Source organism: Eschrichtius robustus, chromosome 16 (assembly GCF_028021215.1).
Source record: "Eschrichtius robustus isolate mEscRob2 chromosome 16, mEscRob2.pri, whole genome shotgun sequence".
Lineage (NCBI taxonomy): Eukaryota > Metazoa > Chordata > Mammalia > Artiodactyla > Eschrichtiidae > Eschrichtius > Eschrichtius robustus.
Window position 1 is genome coordinate 52,331,831 of NC_090839.1, and position 21,043 is coordinate 52,352,873.

The 21,043-nt window shown below is 47.9% G+C and overlaps 2 protein-coding genes across 6 annotated transcripts in view; one reads left to right on the forward strand and one right to left on the reverse strand.

The window, feature by feature from the left end:
* The first annotated feature begins 48 nt into the window (after positions 1 to 48).
* GNPTG (N-acetylglucosamine-1-phosphate transferase subunit gamma) lies at positions 49 to 16,991 on the forward strand. The gene is made up of 11 exons (XM_068565938.1): positions 49 to 134; positions 263 to 320; positions 405 to 472; positions 15,572 to 15,626; positions 15,692 to 15,775; positions 15,858 to 15,951; positions 16,019 to 16,133; positions 16,219 to 16,301; positions 16,381 to 16,512; positions 16,589 to 16,670; positions 16,765 to 16,991. The coding sequence occupies exons 1-11, from the start codon at positions 83 to 85 to the stop codon at positions 16,860 to 16,862; spliced, it is 921 nt and encodes a 306-aa protein (XP_068422039.1). The 5' UTR covers positions 49 to 82; the 3' UTR covers positions 16,863 to 16,991.
* Positions 16,992 to 17,219: 228 nt separating this feature from the next.
* The window catches only part of UNKL (unk like zinc finger), a 44,735-nt gene continuing 40,911 nt past the window's right edge, over positions 17,220 to 21,043 (reverse strand). For 4 of the 5 annotated variants that reach the window (XM_068565935.1, XM_068565933.1, XM_068565936.1 and 1 more), the window contains 3 exons: positions 20,408 to 20,610; positions 20,065 to 20,322; positions 19,146 to 19,391 (listed from right to left, as the gene is read on the reverse strand). In XM_068565935.1, the coding sequence (XP_068422036.1) occupies positions 19,236 to 19,391; positions 20,065 to 20,322; positions 20,408 to 20,610 (617 nt within the window). In that variant the 3' untranslated portion in view covers positions 19,146 to 19,235. Of the gene's footprint in view, positions 18,722 to 19,145; positions 19,392 to 20,064; positions 20,323 to 20,407; positions 20,611 to 21,043 lie in introns of those variants that run through there. The other variant, XM_068565934.1, reaches the window with a different exon arrangement.

The window sequence follows — 21,043 nt, forward strand, 5'->3', positions numbered from 1 at the left end:
CGGACGCCATTTCCGGTTCCGGCGTTCAGGTGACAAGTGCGCTCACGTGACCACGCGCGGCGGCGGCGGCGGCGGCAGCGCGATGGTGGCAGGGTTGGCGCGTTTCGTGCTGCTGCTCGGGCTCGCAACGCGCGGTTAGTGTCCGGGCTGCCGACGCCCGCGCCCCTCCACCCATGCCCAGGCCCCTGCGTCCCGGAGCCCCCTCCTCTCCGTCCCCGCGCCCCCGCCGCACGCCCGCCTCCTCACTGCCTGTTCCCCGTAGGGCCCGCGCCCGCAGGTGCCGCCAAGATGAAGGTGGTGGAAGAGCCCAACACGTTCGGGTGAGCGGCCTCGCGGGGAGCGGCGGCGGGGGGTTCCCGCGGCGGTCCGGGCCCGGTTCCCCCTGACTGTGCCGCTTCTCTCAGGCTCAACAACCCGTTCCTGCCCCAGACCAGTCGCCTCCAGCCCAGGAGAGATCCTTCACCCGTGTCTGGTGAGTTCGGGGCCCTGGCCGCGGGCGTGCTGGGGGCCTGGGAGGGAGCAGGGAGCTGGCCTGGCTTCCCGACCGGTGGGCCGCGTCAGCTCTCGGGAGCCTGCTCCAGGGGGGCCAGGGAGGGAGGGAAGCCTCGGATGAGGGGCCTTGAAAGTTAGGGCCTGGAGGCTCATGTTGTCGTTTGTCAATAATTCTAAAATTATTTTTAAGTGCGCGCTAACATTCCAGACTGTGATTGTACCAAGTTGAATAGTTATCCCGGATATAGTCCTTAATTTTTTTCGCTAGAGGTGATTTCTGTTACAGTTCGGTGTTTGTCTTTCCAGATGTTTTTTATGCTTTTACAAGAAAAAACGTGTAGTTTTGTGTGTGTTTGTTTAAATTTTTTTTGTGATGTTTGCCCTTTTTTGAGCAGTACTACTATACAGGTGTGCTCACTTGCTGTTGTCGCTCACGGTGTTTCTTCACAGTGGATGTGGGTCTTCACTCTTTTCACTTGGTGTTTAGTATTCCATAGGATGGCTCTGCATTCTTTTGTTGTCTAGCAAAGTGTTGTTTATGGTTTTTGGTCACTAGAAACATTGCTGAGGAGAACATCCCTCCAGGGACTGCCTCCTTCTACCCTTCTGTGAGTGGTTTCCTGAGACAGGATCTAAGAAGTGGAACTGCTGGGTTGTTAAATGAGTATTAAATATAACAAACAAAAATCCAAGAATTTTTTGGCTGCGTTGGGTCTTCGTTGCTGTGCACGGACTTTCTCTAGTTGTGGCGATTGGGGTCTACTGTTAGTTGCGGTGCACAGGCTTCTCATTGCAGTGGCTTCTCTTGTTGCGGAGCACAGGCTCTAGGAGTGCGGGCTTCAGTAGTTGTGGCACGCGGGCTCAGTAGTTGTGGCACACAGGCTTAGTTGCTCCGCGGCATGTGGGGTCTTCCCGGACAAGGGCTCGAACCCGTGTCCCCTGCATTGGCAGGCGGATTCTTAACCACTGCACCACGAGGGAAGTCCCAAGATCTTTTTTTCTTGAATACTACCACATGTCAGAGTGTGTCTGTGCTGGGGATGTAGAAATGAACAAAACGTACAGTGTCCTCATGTAGTTGACAGTTTAATGGGGGGGGTAGGTAGGCCATAAACAAAAAAGTAGGTAAAATGTAGAATGCTTGATGGTGAAAAATGAAAAACACTCTGTAGGTATGGAAAGCAGAGAAGAGTGAGTGTTTGGGGGGGGGGTTGTTTTGGGGATTGCCGTTTTAAATGGGTTCAGGAAAAGACTGAGAAGTGAAATTTTGTTCAAAAGTTGAAGGGGAACAGGAGTAAGGGATGTGGATATCTGGGGAAGAGGGGTCTAGCAGAAGGAGTGGCCAAATAAAGGCCTTGAGCAAGGATTCCAGGGCCAGAGGTATTGGCCGCAGGGGTATGGTGAGATCAGAGATAGAGGGTACAGCTGTGAGCTTTCACGCTAAACAACTCGATTCCAGCTTTTTACTGTGAAAATATTGAATAGAAAAATGGAGGAATGTGGCTGTGAACAGCAGCATACTCTCCCCCTCAGTACAAGAGCTGACATTTTGCTTTATCTTCTTCTCGTTTTCACTTTGAAAAAAGTGAACTTTCATTTTGCTGAACCATTTGAAAGTCAGTTACAGACATCATGACGCTTTATTCCTAAATATTTACAGTATGGATCTCCCACTCCCCAAGTTAGCAGAAATTCTATAATATAACCAGTTCACATCCACATTTTCCTGTTGTCTCAGGAATGCCTTCTACAGCTGTCCCAGGACCCACCCCACACAGGAATCAGTCAAGGGGTTATGTGCCGGGCCAGTTGTCTTACAGGATGTTTGACCAGATCTGTCTGGTTTATGAGGTCATTAGCTTGTTCTGCTTTCCCTAGTATATTCTGTAAATGGCCTGGAAGCTTGATTACAGTCAGGTTAAGCAGTTTGGGCACAAATACTTTGTAGGTAGGCATCGTGTCAGAGGGCCGCAGTCGACTGCGGCTGAGTGCTGCCAGGGTCTAGCGGTGGGAGGCAGGTTTCTCCCTCTGCCCTCAGCGTGCTGTCCGTGAGCACTCCTTTGGTGCTGAGTGGACGTGCTGCCCCCGGTGGCCTCCCGGTTCAGTCTGATTGGGTAGAGGAGTGCAGAGCTCTGCTTCTCTCATGCCTTCTGCATTTATTGTTTGCTGGTGGTCTCTGGTAAAGAGAAGTGTTCCCTTTCCCCCCCTTTCTTTCTCTCTCCTTTTTGAATATCATTATTGGGTCAGATTTAAACCCTATTTTTATTGAGGTATAATTGACATGTTCAGTTTGATAAAGTTTGTAAATTGAGCACATGAATGTAATCACCACCCCCAAACAAGACTGAGAACATTTCCACCACCCAGAAGATTCCTACGTGTCCCTTTTAAATCCCCCCCACCCATCCCTTTCTGGCTCAGATTCAAACCCTATTTTTTTATTTTTTTAAATTTTATTTATTTTTGGCTGCGATGGGTCTTCGTTGCTCTGCGTGGGCTTTCTCTAGTTGCGGCGAGCGGGGGCTACTCTTCGTTGCAGTGTGTGGGCTTCTCACTGTAGTGGCTTCTCTTGTTGCGGAGCACGGGCTCTAGGTGCGCGGGCTTCAGTAGTTGTGGCTCGTGGGCCCTAGAGTGCAGGCGCAGGCTCGGTAGTTGTGGCGCATGGGCTTAGTTGCTCTGCGACATGTGGGATCTTCCCGGACCAGGGATCGAACCTGTGTCCCCTCCATTGTCAGGCGGATTCTTAACCACTGCGCCACCAGGGAAGTCCCTCAAACCCTATTTTTACTGAGGTAAAATTGACATGTTCAGTTTGATAAAGTTTGTAAATTGAGCACATGCATGCAATCACCACCCCCAAACAAGACTGAGAACATTTCCACCACCCAGACGATTCCTATGTGTCCCTTTTAAATCCTCCACCCCATCACTCTCTGGCTTCTATTGCTTTAGAATAGTGTCATCCATGCTTGGATTTCAGCTGAAGAAGTCAGCATACACTCCCACGTCTGGAGTCTTCCTCAGCATCATGTTTTTGGGATTCATCTTTGTTGTTGCATGTATCAGTGGCTTTTTCATATTGCTGAACACATACAAAAACTGAAATCCGAGTACGGTTTGTAGTCAGTTGTATAGTGCCAACGTCAATTTCCTAGTTTTGGTGATGTACTACAGTTATAAGTCTATGATTATTTCAAGGTAAAAAGCATGCACACACATGCACACACATAGATGTATTTATGCTGGAAGAATAGATGAAACCGATGTGATTTTAAGTTTTAAATTGAAATGCAGTATTACAGGGTTTTTATTTTCCCCTTTATTTTCTTTTTTTAACTTTTTAAAATAACTTTTTTATTTTGGCTGTGCTGGGTCTTCGTTGCTGCGCGCGGGCTTTCTCTAGTTGCGGCGAGCGGGGGCTACTCTTCGTTGCGGTGCGCGGGCTTCTCATTGCAGTGTCTTCTCTCGTTGTGGAGCACGGGCTCTAGGCGCGTGGGCTTCAGTAATTGCGGCATGCGGGCTCAGTATTTGTGGCTCACGGGCTCTAGAGCACAGGCTCAGTAGTTGTGGCACACGAGCTTAGTTGCTCCGCGGCATGTGGGATCTTCCCGGACCAGGGATCGAACCCATGTCCCCTGCATTGGCAGGCGGATTCTCAACCACTGCGCCACTGGGGAAGCCCCAATCTCATAATTTTTAATAGGTGGTTGGTTTGTCTGAGTCAGTATGGAAGGTCTGTGTGTTGTGTGTGCTTGACACACACCCACGTGTGCTTCAGTTTCCTTGAATCTATAGATGCCCTCCATTTCCTTGCAATTTATTGAGGAGACTGGGTCACTTGTTTCACACATTCTGGATTTTGTTCATTGCATTCCTGTGGTGTTTAACGTTTCTTCATCTATTAGCTGGAGTACAGTTGTGTGCCTTCACCCTGGCTGGGCCTCCAATTTCGGGAGAGCAGTGGGGAGAGGCGTCCCCCCCACCTGGCCTCGGTCTCCCATCTTCAGTTCACGGTCTGCAGAGGGGCATTTGTAGCCCTTTCTCAGGTGGAGGACCTTCCCTGCTGTTCCTGGTCGCTGAGTTTTTACCATGAATGGGTGTTGGGTTCTGTCAAATGCTTTTTTTAAACCTATCGAGAGGATGATGGATTTTCTCATTTAGGCTGTTTACATAGTGGGTAGCATTGGTGTTTGAATGTTGAGCCAACACTGTGTTCTTGGAGTAAGCTCCACTTGGGCACAGTGAATACATATGTTTTATATATTGCTGGATTTAAATTGTTAATTATTTCTGACTCTTTTCATTTCTAGAGTTTCTGTTCTTTTTCTAATTTCTATTTATCTGCTGAGATTCCCTATCTCTTTATTACCATGTTTTACTTTACACCCTGGAACATAGTTGCAATAGCTGCTTTAAAATCCTCTTCTACTTCCAACATCATCTGTGTTTGTTGGGGTCAGTCTCCTATGTTTGCCTGTTCTCTTGGGGGTGGGTCGCATTTGCCTGCTTTGTTGTATGTCTGATACTTTTGGATACACCCTTGGCCCGGCTCTCCCCTTGGGAGAATGTGGTGTGCTGAGGCAGCTGGCTGGGCGGAGCTCACCCAGGACCGACCCCCCTGCTTGGTGGTTCATGCATGCAGGGCTCAGCCAGAGAGCCGGGCAGGCTTCCCTCCCTCCACCCCCGCCGTCCTTTCTGATACCACCCCACGCTTTCCAGCTGCTGGGTTGGCTCCCTCTGTCCCAGATCCTATGGCCAGAGACTGGGGTGGGTTATGCCATTGCCTGCCCCAGGCGGGAACCCACAGGAATCAGTGCCCTCTTCTTCCAAGCCGGCCCCGCCCCTCAGTCCCCTCTACAGCCTCAGGCCTTCAGACGTTCTCTACAGTGGGATCTGTAGGAGACTTGGTCCCATGTTAGTGGCTGTGGCTTCTGATACCTGGTATCGTCATATGGTCATTTGCTCTATTCTACAGCACATATATAATGGCCTGAAAACTAATATGGCATTACTGCTATTAACTCATTAACAGTACTTGTTCTTAAATCACTGAGAGTGATTCTTCTTCCGGTGAAGTGACGTTACTAATTGTGTATAGTTCAGTTCGTTTGCTTTGATTTCAGCTGTAGGGGCTTTAATGTCATCCTTTTATTTTACTTTTGAGCACATTAGCATGCCTGCGTGGTTCACATGTAAACCTTAGGACAGATACGCCCCGAGCTCTCCTTCCTACCTTGTGCTCCCTGTCCAGGGCCATTTGCTGTTTTGTTTGTTTGTTTTAAGGTATAATTGACGTATTAGTTTCAGGTATACAACATAATGATTCACTGTTTGTATATTTTGCAAAATGATGGGAATAAGTCTAGTTATTCTCTGACACCACATAGTTACCAAAAACTTTTTTTCTTCTTGTGATGAAGACGTTTAAGATTTAAAAAAAAATTTTTTTTATACAGCAGGTTTTTATTACTTATCTATTTTATACATATTAGTGTATACATGTCAATCCCAATCTCCCACTTCATCCCACCACCACCGCCCACACCCCACCCCCGCTTCCCCCCTTGGTGTCCATATGCTCTCCACATCTGTGTCTCTTTTTTTTTTTTAATTTATTTATTTTTGGCTGTGTTGGGTCTTTGTTGCTGTGCGCGGGCCCTCTCCAGCTGCAGCGAGCGGGAGCCACTCCTCGTTGCGGTGCATGGGCGGAGCTCACCCAGGACCGACATTGCGGTGGCCTCACTGCGGTGGCCTCTCCCGTTGAAGAGCACGGGCTCTAGACACGCAGGCTTCAGTAGTTGTGGCTCACGGGCTCCAGAGCGCAGGCTCAGCAGTCATGGTGCACGGGCCTAGTTGCTCCGTGGCATGTGGGATCCTCCCGGACCAGGGATTGAACCTGTGTCCCCTGCATTGGCAGGCAGATTCCTATCCACTGCGCCACCAGGGAAGCCGTGTGTCTCTATTTTTGCCTTGCAAACCAGTTAATCTGTAACTATTTTTCTAGATTCCACATATATGCGTTAATATACGATATTTGTTTTTTTGACTTATTTCACTCTATGACCGTCTCTAGGTCCATCCACGTCTCTACAAATGACCCAATTTCGTTCCTTTTTATGGCTGAGTAATGTTCCATTGTATGTATGTACCACATCTTCTTTATCCATTCGTCTGTCGATGGACATTTAGGTTGCTTCCATGACCTGGCTATTGTAAACAGTGCCGCAGTGAACATTGGGGTGCATGTGTCTTTTTGAATTATGGTTTTCTCTGGGTATATGCCCAGTAGTAAGATTGCTGGGTCATATGGTAATTCTATTTTTAGTTTTTTAAGGAACCTCCATACTGTTCTCCATAGTGGCTGTATCAGTTTACATTCCCACCAACAGTGCAAGAGGGTTCCCTTTTCTCCACACCCTCTCCAGCATTTGTAGATTTTCTGATGATGCCCATTCTAACCGGTGGGAGGTGATACCTCATTGTAGTTTTGATTTGCGTTTCTCTAATAATTAGTGATGTTGAGCAGCTTTTCATGTGCCTCTTGGCCATCTGTATGTCTTCTTTGGAGAGGACGTTTAAGATTTACTTTCTTAAGATGTGGTACATATATACAATGGAATACTACTCAGCTATAAAAAAAGAACGAAATAATGCCATTTGTAGCAACGTGGATGCAACTAGAGATTATCATACTAAGTGAGGTTAAGTCAGAAGGAGAAAGACAAATACCATATGATATCACTTATATGTGGAATCTAAATATGACACAAATGAACATATCTACACAACAAAAACAGACTCAGACATAGAGAACAGAGTTGTGGTTGCTAAGGGGGGGCGTTGGGGGAGAAATGGAGTGGGAGTTTGGGGTTAGCAGATGTAAGCTTTTATATATAGAATGGATAAACAACAAGGTCCTAACTGTGTAGCACAGAGAACTATATTCAATATCCTATGATAAAGCATTATGGAAAAGTATGTGTAACTGAATCACTTTGCTGTGCAGCAGAAATTTAGCACAACATTGTAAATCGACTATACTTCAATTTTTAAAAAAAGATTTACTTCCTTAGCAACTTTCAGATACGCAATTCAATATTATTAACTGTAGTCACTGTGCTGTACATTATATCCTCAGGACTTATTTATTACTGGAAGTTTATATTTTTTGACCATTTTCACTCACTTTGTGTCCCCCCCCCCCATCCCCTGCTTCTGGCAAACACTGATCTGTTCTTTGTATCTATAAGCTTGGTGTTTTGTTTTCCACATAAGTGAGATCATAATGTATTTGTCTTTCTCTGACATATTTCACTTAGGATAATGCCCTAAATGTCCATCCGTGTTTCAGATGGCAATTTCTTGTTTTATGGCTGAATAATACTCTGTTGTATATGTGTACCCCACCTTCTTTATCCATCAGTGGACACTTAGGTAGTTTCCATATCTTGACTATTGTAAATAATGCTGCTGTGAACAGGGGGGTGGAGATGTTTTTCCGAGTTAGTGATTTTGTTTTCTTTGGATAAATACCCAGAAGTGGAATTGCTGGATTATAGGGTAGTTCTATATTTAATTTTGGTGGGAACCTCCATCCTGTTTTCCATAGTGGCCGCACCAATTTCCATTCCTGCCGACAGTGTGCAAGTTTTCCTTTTCTCCACATCCTCGCCAACACTTGTTATTTGTCTTTTTTATAGTGGCTGTTCCGACAGGTGTGAGGTGATATCTCATTGTGGTTTTGATTTGCATTTCCCTGATGATTAATGATGCTGAGCATCTTTTCATGTGCCTGTTGGCCATCTCTTTGTCTTCTTTGGAAAAATGTCTATTCAGACCCTCTGCCCATTTTTTAATTGGATTGTTTGTTTTTTTGCTATTGAATTGTGTGAGTTCTTTACACATTTTGGATATTACCCCCTTATGTATATGATTTGCTAGATGTTTTATCCCATTCAGTAGGTTGCCTTTCATTTTGTTGATGGTTTCCTTGGCACACCTTTGTAGTTTGATATCGTCCCGTTTGTTTATTTTTGCTTTTGTTTGGGGAGTCAGATTTTGAAAATCATCACTGAGACTGATGTCAAAGAGCTTACCACCTATGTTTTCTTCTAGGAGTTTCATAGTTTCTGGTCTTACAGTCAACTTAAATTTGTGTGTATGGTGTAAGATAGTGGTCCAGTTTAACCAGCACCGTTTATTGAAGAGACTATCCTTTCCTCATTGTATATCCTTGGCTTCTTTGTTGTAAATTAATTGACTGTATATGTGTGGCTTTATTTCTGGACTCTGTTTTTATGCCAGGGCCATACTGCCTTGACTCTTTGTATGTATATATGTATGTATTTATCTGGCTGCATTGGGTCTTCGTTGCTGCACGTGGGCTTTCTCTAGTTGCAGCGAGCGGGGGGCTACTCTTTGTTGCGGTGCGCGGGCTTCTCATGGCAGTGGCTTCTCTTGTTGCGAAGCACGGGCTCTAGGCATGCAGGCTCAGTAGTTGTGGTGCATGGGCTTAGTTGCTCCGAGGCATGTGGGATCTTCCCAGACTAGGGATCGAACCTGTGGCCCTTGCATTGGCAGGTGGATTCTTAACTACTGTACCACCAGGGAAGTCCCATACTGCCTTGATTCTGTTTGTTGTTATTTTATGTTTAGTCTTCTGGTGTTTCTTTTTGCTAATATAAGAAAATGTGAATTGCCCTCTTTTTACTGTGGTAAAATATACATAAAATTTACCATTTTAACCATTATTAGATGTTCAGTTAAGAGGCATTAAACACATCCATATTGTTGGGCAAACATCACCTCTATCATCCCCAGAACTTTTTCATCTTCCCAAACTGAACCTCTGTCCCCATTAAACAACTCCGCACCCCTCCCAGCCTCTGGCCCCCAACATTCTACTTTCTGTCTCTGTGAATTTAATGACTCTAGATCCCTGCTGTGGTCACTGTGTGTACACAGGTTGAAATTCACAGGTTGAAATCATAACTGAAAAAGATGATGGTGTTAGGAGTTGAGGTCTTTGGAAGATGCTTGAGTCTTGAGGGTGGAGCCCTCAAGAATGGGATTGATGCCCTTATAATATAAAGAGGCTCCAGAGATCCCTAGGCCCTTCTACCATGTGAAGACACAGCAAGAAGGCACCCTCTGTGAACTAGAACTCGACTGTGCTGGTGCCCTGATCTTGGGCTTCAAACCCCCACAGAACTGTGAAAAATAAATTTCTGTAGTTGTAAAATTACCCAGTGGTATTTTGTTATAGCAGCTCGAATGAACTAAGTACCTCATGTAAGTGGAATCATATAATTCTTGTCCTTTTGTGACTGGCGTATTTCACTTAGCAGAGTATCTTGAAGGTTCATTTATGTGGCAGGATTTCCTTGCTTTTTAAGGCTGAATAATATTCCATTGCACATATGTACTACATTCTGCTTATTCATCTGTCAGTGTACACTTGGGTTGTTTTTACTTTTTGGTTACTGTGAATAATGCTGATCTGAACATGGGTGTGCAGCATCTGAGTTCCTGCTTTCAGTTCACATACCCAGGAGTCGATTTGCTGTATCCTGTAAATCTACATTTAAGCTTTATGAGGAACCACCAAACTGTTTTCAACAGCGCTGCACCGTTTTACATTCCCGCCAACAGTGCACAAAGGTTTCAATTTCTCCACATCCTCACCAACATTTATTCTTTTCTGTGTTGTTGTTGTTGTTGTTGTTGTTGTTGTTGGATAGTAGCCATCCTAATGGATGTGAGGTGATATCTCATTGTGGATTTTATTTGTATTTACTTATTTTTCACTTCTTCAGAAAAATGTCTAGTAATCCTTGGTCCATTTTTTAATTGGGTTGTTTGGGGCGTTGCTGTTGCTGTTAATAGGAGTTCTTTATATGTTCTGGATATTACCCTTGTTAGAAATGTGATTTGCAAATACTTTCTCACTTTCTGTAGGTTGTCTTTCAACACTTCCTTGCAAAGTTTTAAATTCTGAAGTCCCATTTATCTAGTTTTCCTTTTGGTGCCTTTGCCTTTGATGTCATATCCAAGAAATCATTTCCAAAGCACAAAGCCAATGTCAAAGATTTCCCCTTATGTTTTGTAGTTTCAGCCTCTGATCCATTTTAAGTTAATTTCTGTACATGGTGTGAGGTAAGGGTCCAGTTTCATTCCTGTGCATATGAACATCCAGCTTCCCGACTCCATTTGTTGAGAAGTCTGTCCTTTCCCCCACTGAATGGTTTCAGCACCCTGACAGATCCTTTGAGCATATATTCAAGGGTTTGTTTCTGGGCTCTCTGTTCTGTTTCGTTGGTCTACACGTCTGTCTTTCTACTGATACTGCACTGGCTTAATTACTGTAGCTTTGAAGTAAGCTTTGTGGGGTTTTTTGGGTTTTGGTTTTTTTTTTTTTTTTTTTTGACGGTGTTGTGCGTCTTGTGGGATCTTAGTTCCTCAACCAGGGATCAAACCTGGGACCCTGGCAGTGGGAGCACCAAGTCCTAACCACTAGACCACCAGGGAATTCCCCTTGAAGTAAGCTTTGAAATCACTAATTGTGAGTCCTTCAACTTTTCTATTTCAATATAGTTTTGACTATTTGGGGTCCTTTGGGAATCCATCTTTGTTGCTGCATGTGGGATCTTCATTGTGGCATGTGGGATCTAGTTCCCTGACCAGGGATCGAACCTGGGCTCCCTGCCTTGGGAGCGCAGAGTCTTAACCACTGGACCACCAGGGAAATCCCTGGAATTGTTTCATTGAATTTCCTTTTTGTGTTGTCTGTTGGGTTGTTGTATAGAAACACAACTGGTTTTTAGTGTCACTTCTGTATCCTACAACTTTGCTGAATTTAGTAGCTCTAATAGATTTCTGTGGACTCCTTAGGGTTTTCTATATATATGATCATGTCATCTGCAAACACCACATTGTAATTTTACTTCTTCCTTCCTAATTAGGATGCCTTTCCTTTTTTTTGCCTAATTGCTCTGGCTAGAACCTCCAGTACAATGTCGAATAGTGAATAGCAGGGCTGAGAGCTTCCTTGTGTTGTTCCCGCTTTTGGGAGGAAAGCTTTTTCAGTCTTTCACCGTTCAGTAAGATATTCACTGTGGGTTTTGCATATATGGCCTTTATTGCGTTGAGGAAGTTTCCTCCTAATCCTCCTTTGTTGAGTGTTTTCATCGTGAAACAGTGTTGAATTTTGATAGGTGCTTTTTTCTGCAACAATTTGGATGATAATTTCCCCCCCCCCTTTATTCTGTTAATGGGGTGTATTACATTAAAAAAAACCTTTTTTTTTAAACCATCCTTACATTCCAGGAACAAACCCCACTTCTTCACACTGTAGAATCCTTTTAATGTGCTGCTGATTTCAGTTTGCCAGTATTTTGTTCAGGATTTTTGCACTGACATTCACAAGGGATGTTGACGTCTGTAGTTTTCCTTTCTCGTCAGGTATCTTTTTGGCTTTGGTATCAGGGGAATGCTGGCCTCATAGAACTGAGTCAAGAGGTGTTCCCCCTTCTTCAATTTTCATAGTATTTTCTTGTAATCCTTTTTATTTCTGTAAAATTGGTAGTAATGTCCCTCCTTTTGTTTATGATTTTAGTAATTTGAATTTTTTTTTTAATTAATTATTTTGGGCTGTGTTGGGTCTTTGTTGCTGCACACGGGCTTTCTATAGTTGCGGCAAGTGGGGCTACTCTTCGTTGTGGTGTGTGGGCTTCTCATTGCGGTGGCTTCTCTTGTCACAGAGCATGGGCTCTAGGCACGCAGGCTTGCCTCAGTAGTTGTGGCTCATGGACTCTAGAGCGCAGGCCCAGTAGTTGTGGCACACGGGCTTAGTTGCTCCACAGCATGTGGGATCTTCCCGGACCAGGGCTCGAACCCATGTCTCTTGCATTGGGAGGCAGATTTTTAACCACTGCCCCACCAGGGAAGCCCATCTTCTTTTTTGTTACAGTAAATCTAGTTTAAAGGTTTGTTGATTTTGTTGATCTTTTCAAAGAACCAACTTCTGGTTTTACTGATTTTTCTTTGTTTTATTTATCTCTGCTTTAATCTTTATTTTCTTCCTTTTGCTTGCTAGTTTTTTGGGTTTTTTTTTTTTTTTTGCTGTGCCATGCAGCATGTGGGATCTTAGTTCCCCAACCAGGGATTGAACCCACACCCCCTGCATTGGAAGTGTGGAGTCTTAACCACTGGACCGCCAGGGAAGTCCAGCTTGCTAGCTTTCTTTTTCTAGTTTCTTAAAGTGTAAAAGTTAGGTTATTGATTTGAGATCTTGTTTTGAATATGTTTACAGCTGTTAATTTCCCTCTTAGCATTGCTTTCACTGTATCTGATAATTTTTGGTACCTTGTATTTAGAAAATATTTTGAAACAAAAACAAGTTTCCCTTGTGAATTCTTTGAGCCATTGGTTCTTTAAGATTGTGTTAATTTCCATATGTTTGTGGATTTCCCACATTGCTTTTGCTGTTGATTTCTGGTTTCCATTGTGTTCAGAAGAGAAACTATGATTTCAGTCTTTTTATTAAGTGGCCTAACATATGGTGTGTCCTGGAGAATGTTCCACGTACACTTAAAAAATGTAATTTCTGCTGTTGTTGGGTGGGTTATTCTGTATATGTCGATTAGGTCTGGTGGTTTTAGTGTTGTTCAGGTCCTCTGTGTCCTTTCAAGTGGGGTGTTGAATGTCCAAGGATTGTAGAACTGCCTGTTTCTCCCTTCAGTTTTCAATGCTTGCTTTGTTTTCGAGCTCTGGTGTTTGGTGCCCATATGTTTGTAATTGTTATAATCTTGGTGAATGGACCTTTTTATCAATGAATAATGTCTTTATCTCCTTTAACAGTGTTTGACTGATAATCTTTTTTTTTCTTTTTTGGCTGCATCGGGTCTGTCAGGCCACAGTTGCGGCAGGGATCTTCATTTCGGCATGCGGGATCTTTTGTTGCAGTGAGTGGGCTCTTTGTTGCAGCGCAGGCCTCTCTCTAGTTGTGGTGCGTGGGCTATCTAGTTGTGGTGCACAGGCTCAGTAGTTGCAGCACGCAGGCTTAGTTGCCCCGAGGCATGGGGGATCTTAGTTCTCTGACCAGGGATCGAACTCGCGTCCCCTGCATTGGAAGGCGGATTCCTAACCACTGGACCAGCAGGGAAGTCCCTGAAAGTCTATTTTGTCTGATACTAGTGTGGCCATCCCTGCTATCTCATTATTTGCATATCTTTTTCCATCCTTTCACTTTCAGCCTGCTTGTGTCTTTGATCTTAAATGCGTCTCTTACAAACAGTATATATAGTTGGATCACATTTTTTTTACCCATTTGGCCAATCTGTGCCTTTTGAATGGGAGAGTTTAATCTGTTTACATTTAAAGTAGTCATTGATAAGGAAGGATTTAGAGGAAACAAAACAGCAAAATTTGTCTTATAGTTTTTTTGTCCCTCATTCCCTCCATTCCTTTTTGTTGACTTCTAAGTGACGTGTTTTGACGTCCTTTTTACTTTTGTGTATTATTCTGTGTAGCTATTTCCTCTATGGTTGCCAGGGGATTACATACAATCATAAAGCCATTAAGTCTAATTTGTACGTGATTGAAATTGGTATAAATTCAAAGACTTCTCCTGTACAGCTCTGTCCCTCCCCCAACTTTGTTATTGATTTCAGAAATTACCTCTTTAAATGTAATTTGTAATTATTTTTATGCATCTTTTTAAACCCTGTAGATTTGCAGATCAGAATCACATACTGCTTTGGGTTTGCCAGTGTATTTGCCTTTACTGGAAGGACTCCCTCCAGGGCAGGCCTTGTGGTAACGAAGTCCCTCAGCTTTTGTTTATCTGGGAGTGTCTTGATTTTGCCCTCATTTTTGGAGGATAGTTTCCTGGATGTAGACTCCTCAGTCAACAGTGTTTTCTTCCATCCCACAGCTTTCTGGCCTCTGGAGTGTGGCAGAGAAATGGGCGGATAATCTTATTAAGGATCCCTTGATGGGATGAGTCACTTCTTGCTGCTTTGGACTTGGTTTTTGACAGTTTTCTTTTGTGTCTTGACGTGGGTCTCTCTGAGTTTATTGTACTTGGAGTTCAGTGAGCTGCTTGGATGTGTAGATGCATGTGTTTTGTCAAGTTGGGAGAGTCATTTCCTCAGATACTCTCTCTGCCCCTCTCCTCCTTCAGGGACTCCCCACTGTGTGTCCTGCCGTCTCTTCACTGGTTCTTTTCTCTGCTCAAAATCTGTTAACCCCTTTTGTGGATTTATTTCAGTTGTATTTTTCAGCTCCAGATTTTTCTGGTTCCTTTCGATACTGTTTGTCTCTCTGCCTACATGTCATTTGCCTGATATACTTTAGTTCTTTGCGTTTCCCTCCAGTTCCTTAAGCATATTTCAGACATGTGTTTAACTGAAGTCTTCTATCAGTCCAGTGTCTGGGCTTCTCCCAGGTGGTTCTGTTGGGTTTTCCTTTGAAGAGGCTGCAGTTTCTTTGCAGCCTGGCCCCGTGCTGGGGCGGCCTTCACCACCAGGCTGGGTGTGTTCGGAGTCTAGGGGCAGCTGTGTGCAGGCTGCTCCTGGATGTCTTTGGTTCTCCAAGAGTCTCACCCCAGCTCCTCCTCAGGTCCTGGATGTCCTGTTGTGTGTGTCCAACCATAACCCCTTGCCCCCCTGCAGCCTTCATGAGCAGCTCCCTTTCCTGCCTGGTGATCTGAGTTGGGCAAAACAGAGACCAGTCCTCCCGGCAGCCCCCAGCTAGGCTGGGATGTTGCAGATGAGGTCAGCCTGCTCCTCACGACCACGCTGGGGTGGTGGCTTTGCTGCGTGGTGCTCACTTGGTTGCTGTAGGCCTGATTTCCAGAACTGGGTTAGCTCAGCTGGTTTGTAGGGGTTCACTTGATGTTTTCACAGGGATATGAGCTTGGAGCTTCCTAGTCTGGTACTTTGCTAATGTTGCTCCAACTCTTTTGCTCCAGTTTTAAAGTTTAAACCACTGGATCTTTTCCTAAATGGCCCTGGTTCTGTGGGTTTCTGCACGCCTGCTCTTCGCACCACGCTCAGCGGGCCGTGCTCTCCCCTTTCAGGGCCCGTGCATCTCTCCAGACTTTCTGGCAAGTGCTTCAGCCTGGTGGAGTCCACGTGAGTGAGGGCAGGGGTAGGCGTGGCCAGGGCCTGGGACCCCCCTGACAGCGCTGTGCCCCCAGGTACAAGTACGAGCTCTGCCCGTTCCACAACGTGACGCAGCACGAGCAGACCTTCCGCTGGAACGCCTACAGTGGGATCCTTGGGTGAGCGGCGCTGGGGGTGGCTGCGGCTCCACCTGTCCACTGTCCCCCCCACCACAGCCTCACGCACTCTGCTCCTCCCCAGCATCTGGCACGAGTGGGAAATCGCCAACAACACCTTCAGGGGCATGTGGATGAGGGACGGTGACTCCTGCCACTCCCGGAGCCGGCAGAGCAAGGTGAGCTGGGCGGGAGGGTGGGATTGGGGCCCGCTCCCCCCACCCGCTCACCAGGGTTTCCCCCCAGGTGGAGCTCACCTGTGGCAAAACCAACCGGTTGGCCCACGTGTCTGAGCCAAGCACCTGTGTCTACGCACTGACGTTCGAGACGCCCCTCGTCTGCCACCCCCACTCCTTGTTAGGTGGGCGCCGGGGCCGGCGGGGGGGCACTGGTGGGCGTTGGGGGCAGAGGGGCTCAGCTCAGTCTGGTTTCTGTTGGATTCTCAGTGTACCCGGCCCTGCCCATGGCCCTGCAGCAGAGGTGGGACCGGGTGGAGCAGGACCTGGCGGATGAGCTGATCACGTCCCAGGTGAGCGACAGGGCGGGCGCCGCCTGGGCGGGGAGCAGTGCAGCTGCAGCAGTGCTCCCTCCTCGTCCTCCACCTGCAGGGCTACGAGAAGTCGCTCAGGGCGATTTTTGAGGATGCTGGTTATTTAAAGACTCCAGAACAAAGTGAATCGGTGCAGCAGGAAGGAGGTGCCAAGGGCCTGGTGTTTCAAACGCTGGAGAGCTGTAACGAGGTACAGACGGTGCTCCCAGGCCCAGGACTGGCCTCCCACCAAGGGCCTGACTGCTCCCTTTCAACTCCTGTTCTAGGCACATAAAGCCCTGTCAAAGGAGATGAAAAGACTTAAAAGCATACTGACCCAGCACAGCCTCCCCTACGTGAAGCCTGCAGGTCAGTTGTGCCCGGGGGTTGGGGCTGAGCCCACCTTGGGACCTGCCGCCCTGCAGGTCAGGTCCTGACCTCCTGCTGCCTGGTGTTTTGGCAGAAACTTCCAGCTCTGAGCACTTGGGTCCCAGGACACCCACGGACAAGACAGCAGAGCTGCTACGAGGCGACCCTGGACTGCGTGGGAACACCCTGTGATCTGGGGCAGGAGGAGCAGGGCGACAGGTCTCAGCCAGAGGACACCTTCCTCTGTTCCTTCTGTGCCAGCAGGCTCTCGGGGTTGTGCGCAAAGATGCAGACAAAATAAAGATTCAAAGTTTTAATTAATTTCCCTACTGATAAAAATAATTCCATGAATTCTGTAAACCATTGCATAAATGCTATAGTGTAAAAAAATTTGAACAAGTGTTAACTTTAAACAATTCACTACAAGTAAATGATTATGCATTATAAATACTACCTTCTGGGTTAAGAAAATTCCATTCCAATAACATTCTCCTCTAAATACTCAAAACAGACATACAGATTGGGGCTTCCATAAATTAATCCACATGAAGCATCCACACTGAGTCGTGGTCTTCTGCTGACCACAGTTACACAAATGGTGTGACAATGTAACATCACCGCTAATACTGAACACTCAGGAGCTGACAGATTCGGCAACAAGAACGGCCTCGCCGAGCACCACGCAGCTTCAGCTGCTACACCCAGCGCCCCCCTTCATCACCCAAGTGCGGGGCGGTGACACCCTGAGACGCCGAGCCTGGCCGAGCCCAGCATGAGTGGCCCCCTCAGAAAACCAGGGCCACCGCAGCCAGGCAGCAGGGGTGGGAGGGCCCCGAGGTAGCCCCAGGAGCTCCACTCTGGGTGGTTCTTTGGTCTTCCCACCGCACACCTGTCCTCAGAGCCAGCGAGTGCCTGGGAGGGGGCACCTCCACCCCCCCGAACCCCACAGAAAGAACTGACCGGAATAGCTTATAAATACACCTAAAGCTTAATTGTTCTTGTTTATAATTTGAAAATATCTAGGCTAGATGTCAATAACAAACATTGTCCTGTTTTCCCCCCAAAAGCCCAAAGGCCTGAAATGGGAAACAAGTGCATAAATATTAATAAAATAAAGAATTTTAAACAGTGATAACAGTAGCACAAAATATACGTAATTTCTAAGAGCTAATCATTATCAGTATAATTAGAAACAAAGTAGATTCACTACAACCAAGTCATATAGTTACCTTTAGCAGCGGGCGAGCTGCACGATGCCATGGACCCACCTTAAAAAATGACAGCTTTCCTATCAGTTTGTCTTATGTTAAAAAAAAAAGGTCTTAAACTTCTCACTATAGTAAATACATTCTAATTTGGTCACTGATAAAAAATTTTACCTAGTCACCTTGCACTTAAAAAATGCTATATAAAGTCTTTGGCACAGCCCCAAGCAGGGGGCATCCCGTCCCTTCCGGGCCAGGGCCCAGCCCCTGCTCCACGCCTGGCGGCAGACTCTGGGAAGATTCTCATGCCAATCTGGATCTGCCACGAGCAAAGTCTGGATCAACTACAGACAGGTTTTACTTCCTCCCAGATTCCTAGGGAAAGTGACCCAATGCAGACAGAACAGACTGAAGCCGGCACTAAAATCTGACCCGTTCCCAGCAGCCTTTCTGCCACCCCGCCCCCGCACGGCGGCCGGGTCCTCCCCAACCCCATGGTCCCTGGAACATAACACCTGGACAAACAGATCCCATGCAGTGTCGCCCTGGAGGCTGGCTAGGGTCTCCCACATGGGTGGAGAGAGGCTCCAGACAGGACGCCCGCCAGCAAGCTCTGGGAAGGGGGAGCACCACACGGCTCTGCACAGTCAGTGTGACGCCCGCCCCGTCGGGTCCCCCACCCCACTGCCCTGCTCACTGTCACCGCGCTGACCAAGTCCAGGGGAGAAAGGACAGCACGCAGCTCCTTGGCTTTCCTAGGCGCAGGCACTTGAGCGGGAGGCCGCAGGCGCGGGGCGCTGTCACTGACGCTCCAGTTAATGTGCACGTGTTCAGGAAATGAGTTCCCTTCATAAAATTAAAAACATCTACATGTATATGTGTCTCTCAATAATCACTCTGCTATAAATACTATTAGTTTGCACTTAATTTGGAAACTGTAAAAATCCTAGGCATTTCTCACTACTAGATAAATGCTCACTTCATAAGTACTAATTTCAGATACGAAACCTAATGTGTTTACCGTACTATGGATTAACAATAGACCGATAGGAAATACTCTGTTCACAGTACACGTATAAAGCTTCATATTATCGCATATTAAAAACATGAACCTCAAAGCAGCTTATAGCAACTCGGAACGTCTGCCTAAACTCTTCCGTCTACAAAGTGCTTCTCGGGACGTGAACTCCCAGGATCCGGTCACAGTGGCGTCAGGACCACAAACCCCGCAGAGTCACCCTGCCCGCCGAGCCCCATGGGGCCTTCAGGGTCTGTGAGGAGAGTACGAGACCGTGGGTGGTCTGTTTGGGGCTGGGGTCCCGACGTCGGTGGCACCAGGAGGCGGGCGACAAGGCGGCCGTCACCAGGGCAGGGGCTGGCCCGCGCAGTAGGGGCACTCGGGTGCGCTGGCCGCACACGGCTCGCAGAGCACACGATGCTGGCAGGGCCGCAGGACAGCGCTGCGGGCCCGCTCCCCGCACACCCCGCACTGCTTCGCTCGCAGCTGGAAGATCACCTGCGGGGGAGACGCAGTCAGGGGGTACCCCGCCCCCACCCAGGCTGGGCCCAGGGTCAGGGTGGGGTGGACTCCCCTGCTGGGGGCCACCCAGGAACGAAAAGATGGGGTGGGAGAGGCTTCACCAAGAGACCCTTGGGTGGGGACGGGCTCCCAGGGCCAGAGCCACCACATGGTGTGGGAAGGGTAGCCAGGCAGGTGGCCACACGGAGGGGCCGGGTCAGGATGGACCCCGACTTGGGACCCAGCCTCCGGCCGACAGCAGCCAAAACCTGGATGATGGCGCCTTGGAGACGGATGAGAGGTGTGCATCCCAGCGGCCTGGGCCATGAGCCGGGGTTGGGGGGACGGTGTGTGAGAGGCAGGGCTGTGGAGCCTTCCCAATGCCCCAGGTTCTAACAAAATGCCCAGGCGTGGAAGGATTTTCCCACTAAGCTGAGGGCAGTGGCTTTCACGCTACATCAGGCAAGGGGGTGACCAGGGACCCTGGAGGGCGACCCAGGGAGGTGCCCCAGACAACACCAGAGCTCCAGCTGCATGAGGCGATGTGGCCCCTGTCCACGAGGGCACGGCCGCCAAGAGGAGAGGTGGGAGTGGACGGAAGCTGCTCGGCCGGCTCCCCACCACCTCCATGCACCCCCTCCAGTGCCTTGAAAACGAGACCCGGACTCACCCCATCCACTGCTTCCAAATCGAGGCGCAGCTGACTCTGCAGTGAATGCAGCTTCGGCAGGGGGATGGCGCCGATGTCGCCGCAGCCGCGCAGGCCGGGGAGTGCGGAGGCCAAGCCCCGGCCCTCCAGCTCCTCCTGCAGCCGTCGGAACTGGGCCTCCACCTCCTCCTTCTTCTGCAGCGCCAGCTGCCGGGCGCTGTCGGCCGCGAGCGCCCGCTCCTTGGCCTCCTTGGCCTCCCGCTGCCACGCGTCACAGGCCTGAAACCCAGGGGCTGCAGTGATGGGGCCAGCAGCCGCCACGCGCGCCCCTCTCACCTGCGCGGCAGCCCCTCCCCACGCTCACCTGCTTCACCTGTTGCCAGGACTCCTCCCACTGCCGGATCTTCCTCTTGGCCTCGTCCAGCTGCCGCCTGACCCGGGCCAGCTCAGCACTGTTTGGACTCGCGCCTGAAGAGGCCGTGGGGCCAGCATTCAGGATGGGGGACGGGCTGGGAGAGAAGCTGCCAGAGACAAAGTCCCAGATGCTGCCGGGGACGCCATTCAAGCCTGAGTGTGGAGGAGCCGGATGTCAGCCTGCTTGTGCTGGGACCTCACATGCATCTCCCCGGCAAGCTCTGGGGACCCCGATCTCTCCACCAGCAAAGGAAACAAATCCGTTTCTGTGGCTGCATCGTGGGGGCAGCAGTGCTCAGACTCTCGTCCCAGAACCCTTTACGCACTTAGAATCTGGAGGACCCCAAAGGGTTTTTGTTTGCATGGGTGACATCCATTGACATACATGTGTCATTAGAAATTAAAATAGATACTTTAAAATATCAACTCTTTTAAAACAAAACAGATCGCATAAGATAACATTTTTCAAGGAAAGAAATTTAAATCAAGTTTCCTGTTTTTGCAAATCCGTCTGGTTCTGAGCTTGGTCTCTGGCGATGTCACACCCCCGCAGCCTGCCGGTGAGGCAGGTCTCGCCGTGGTGGTG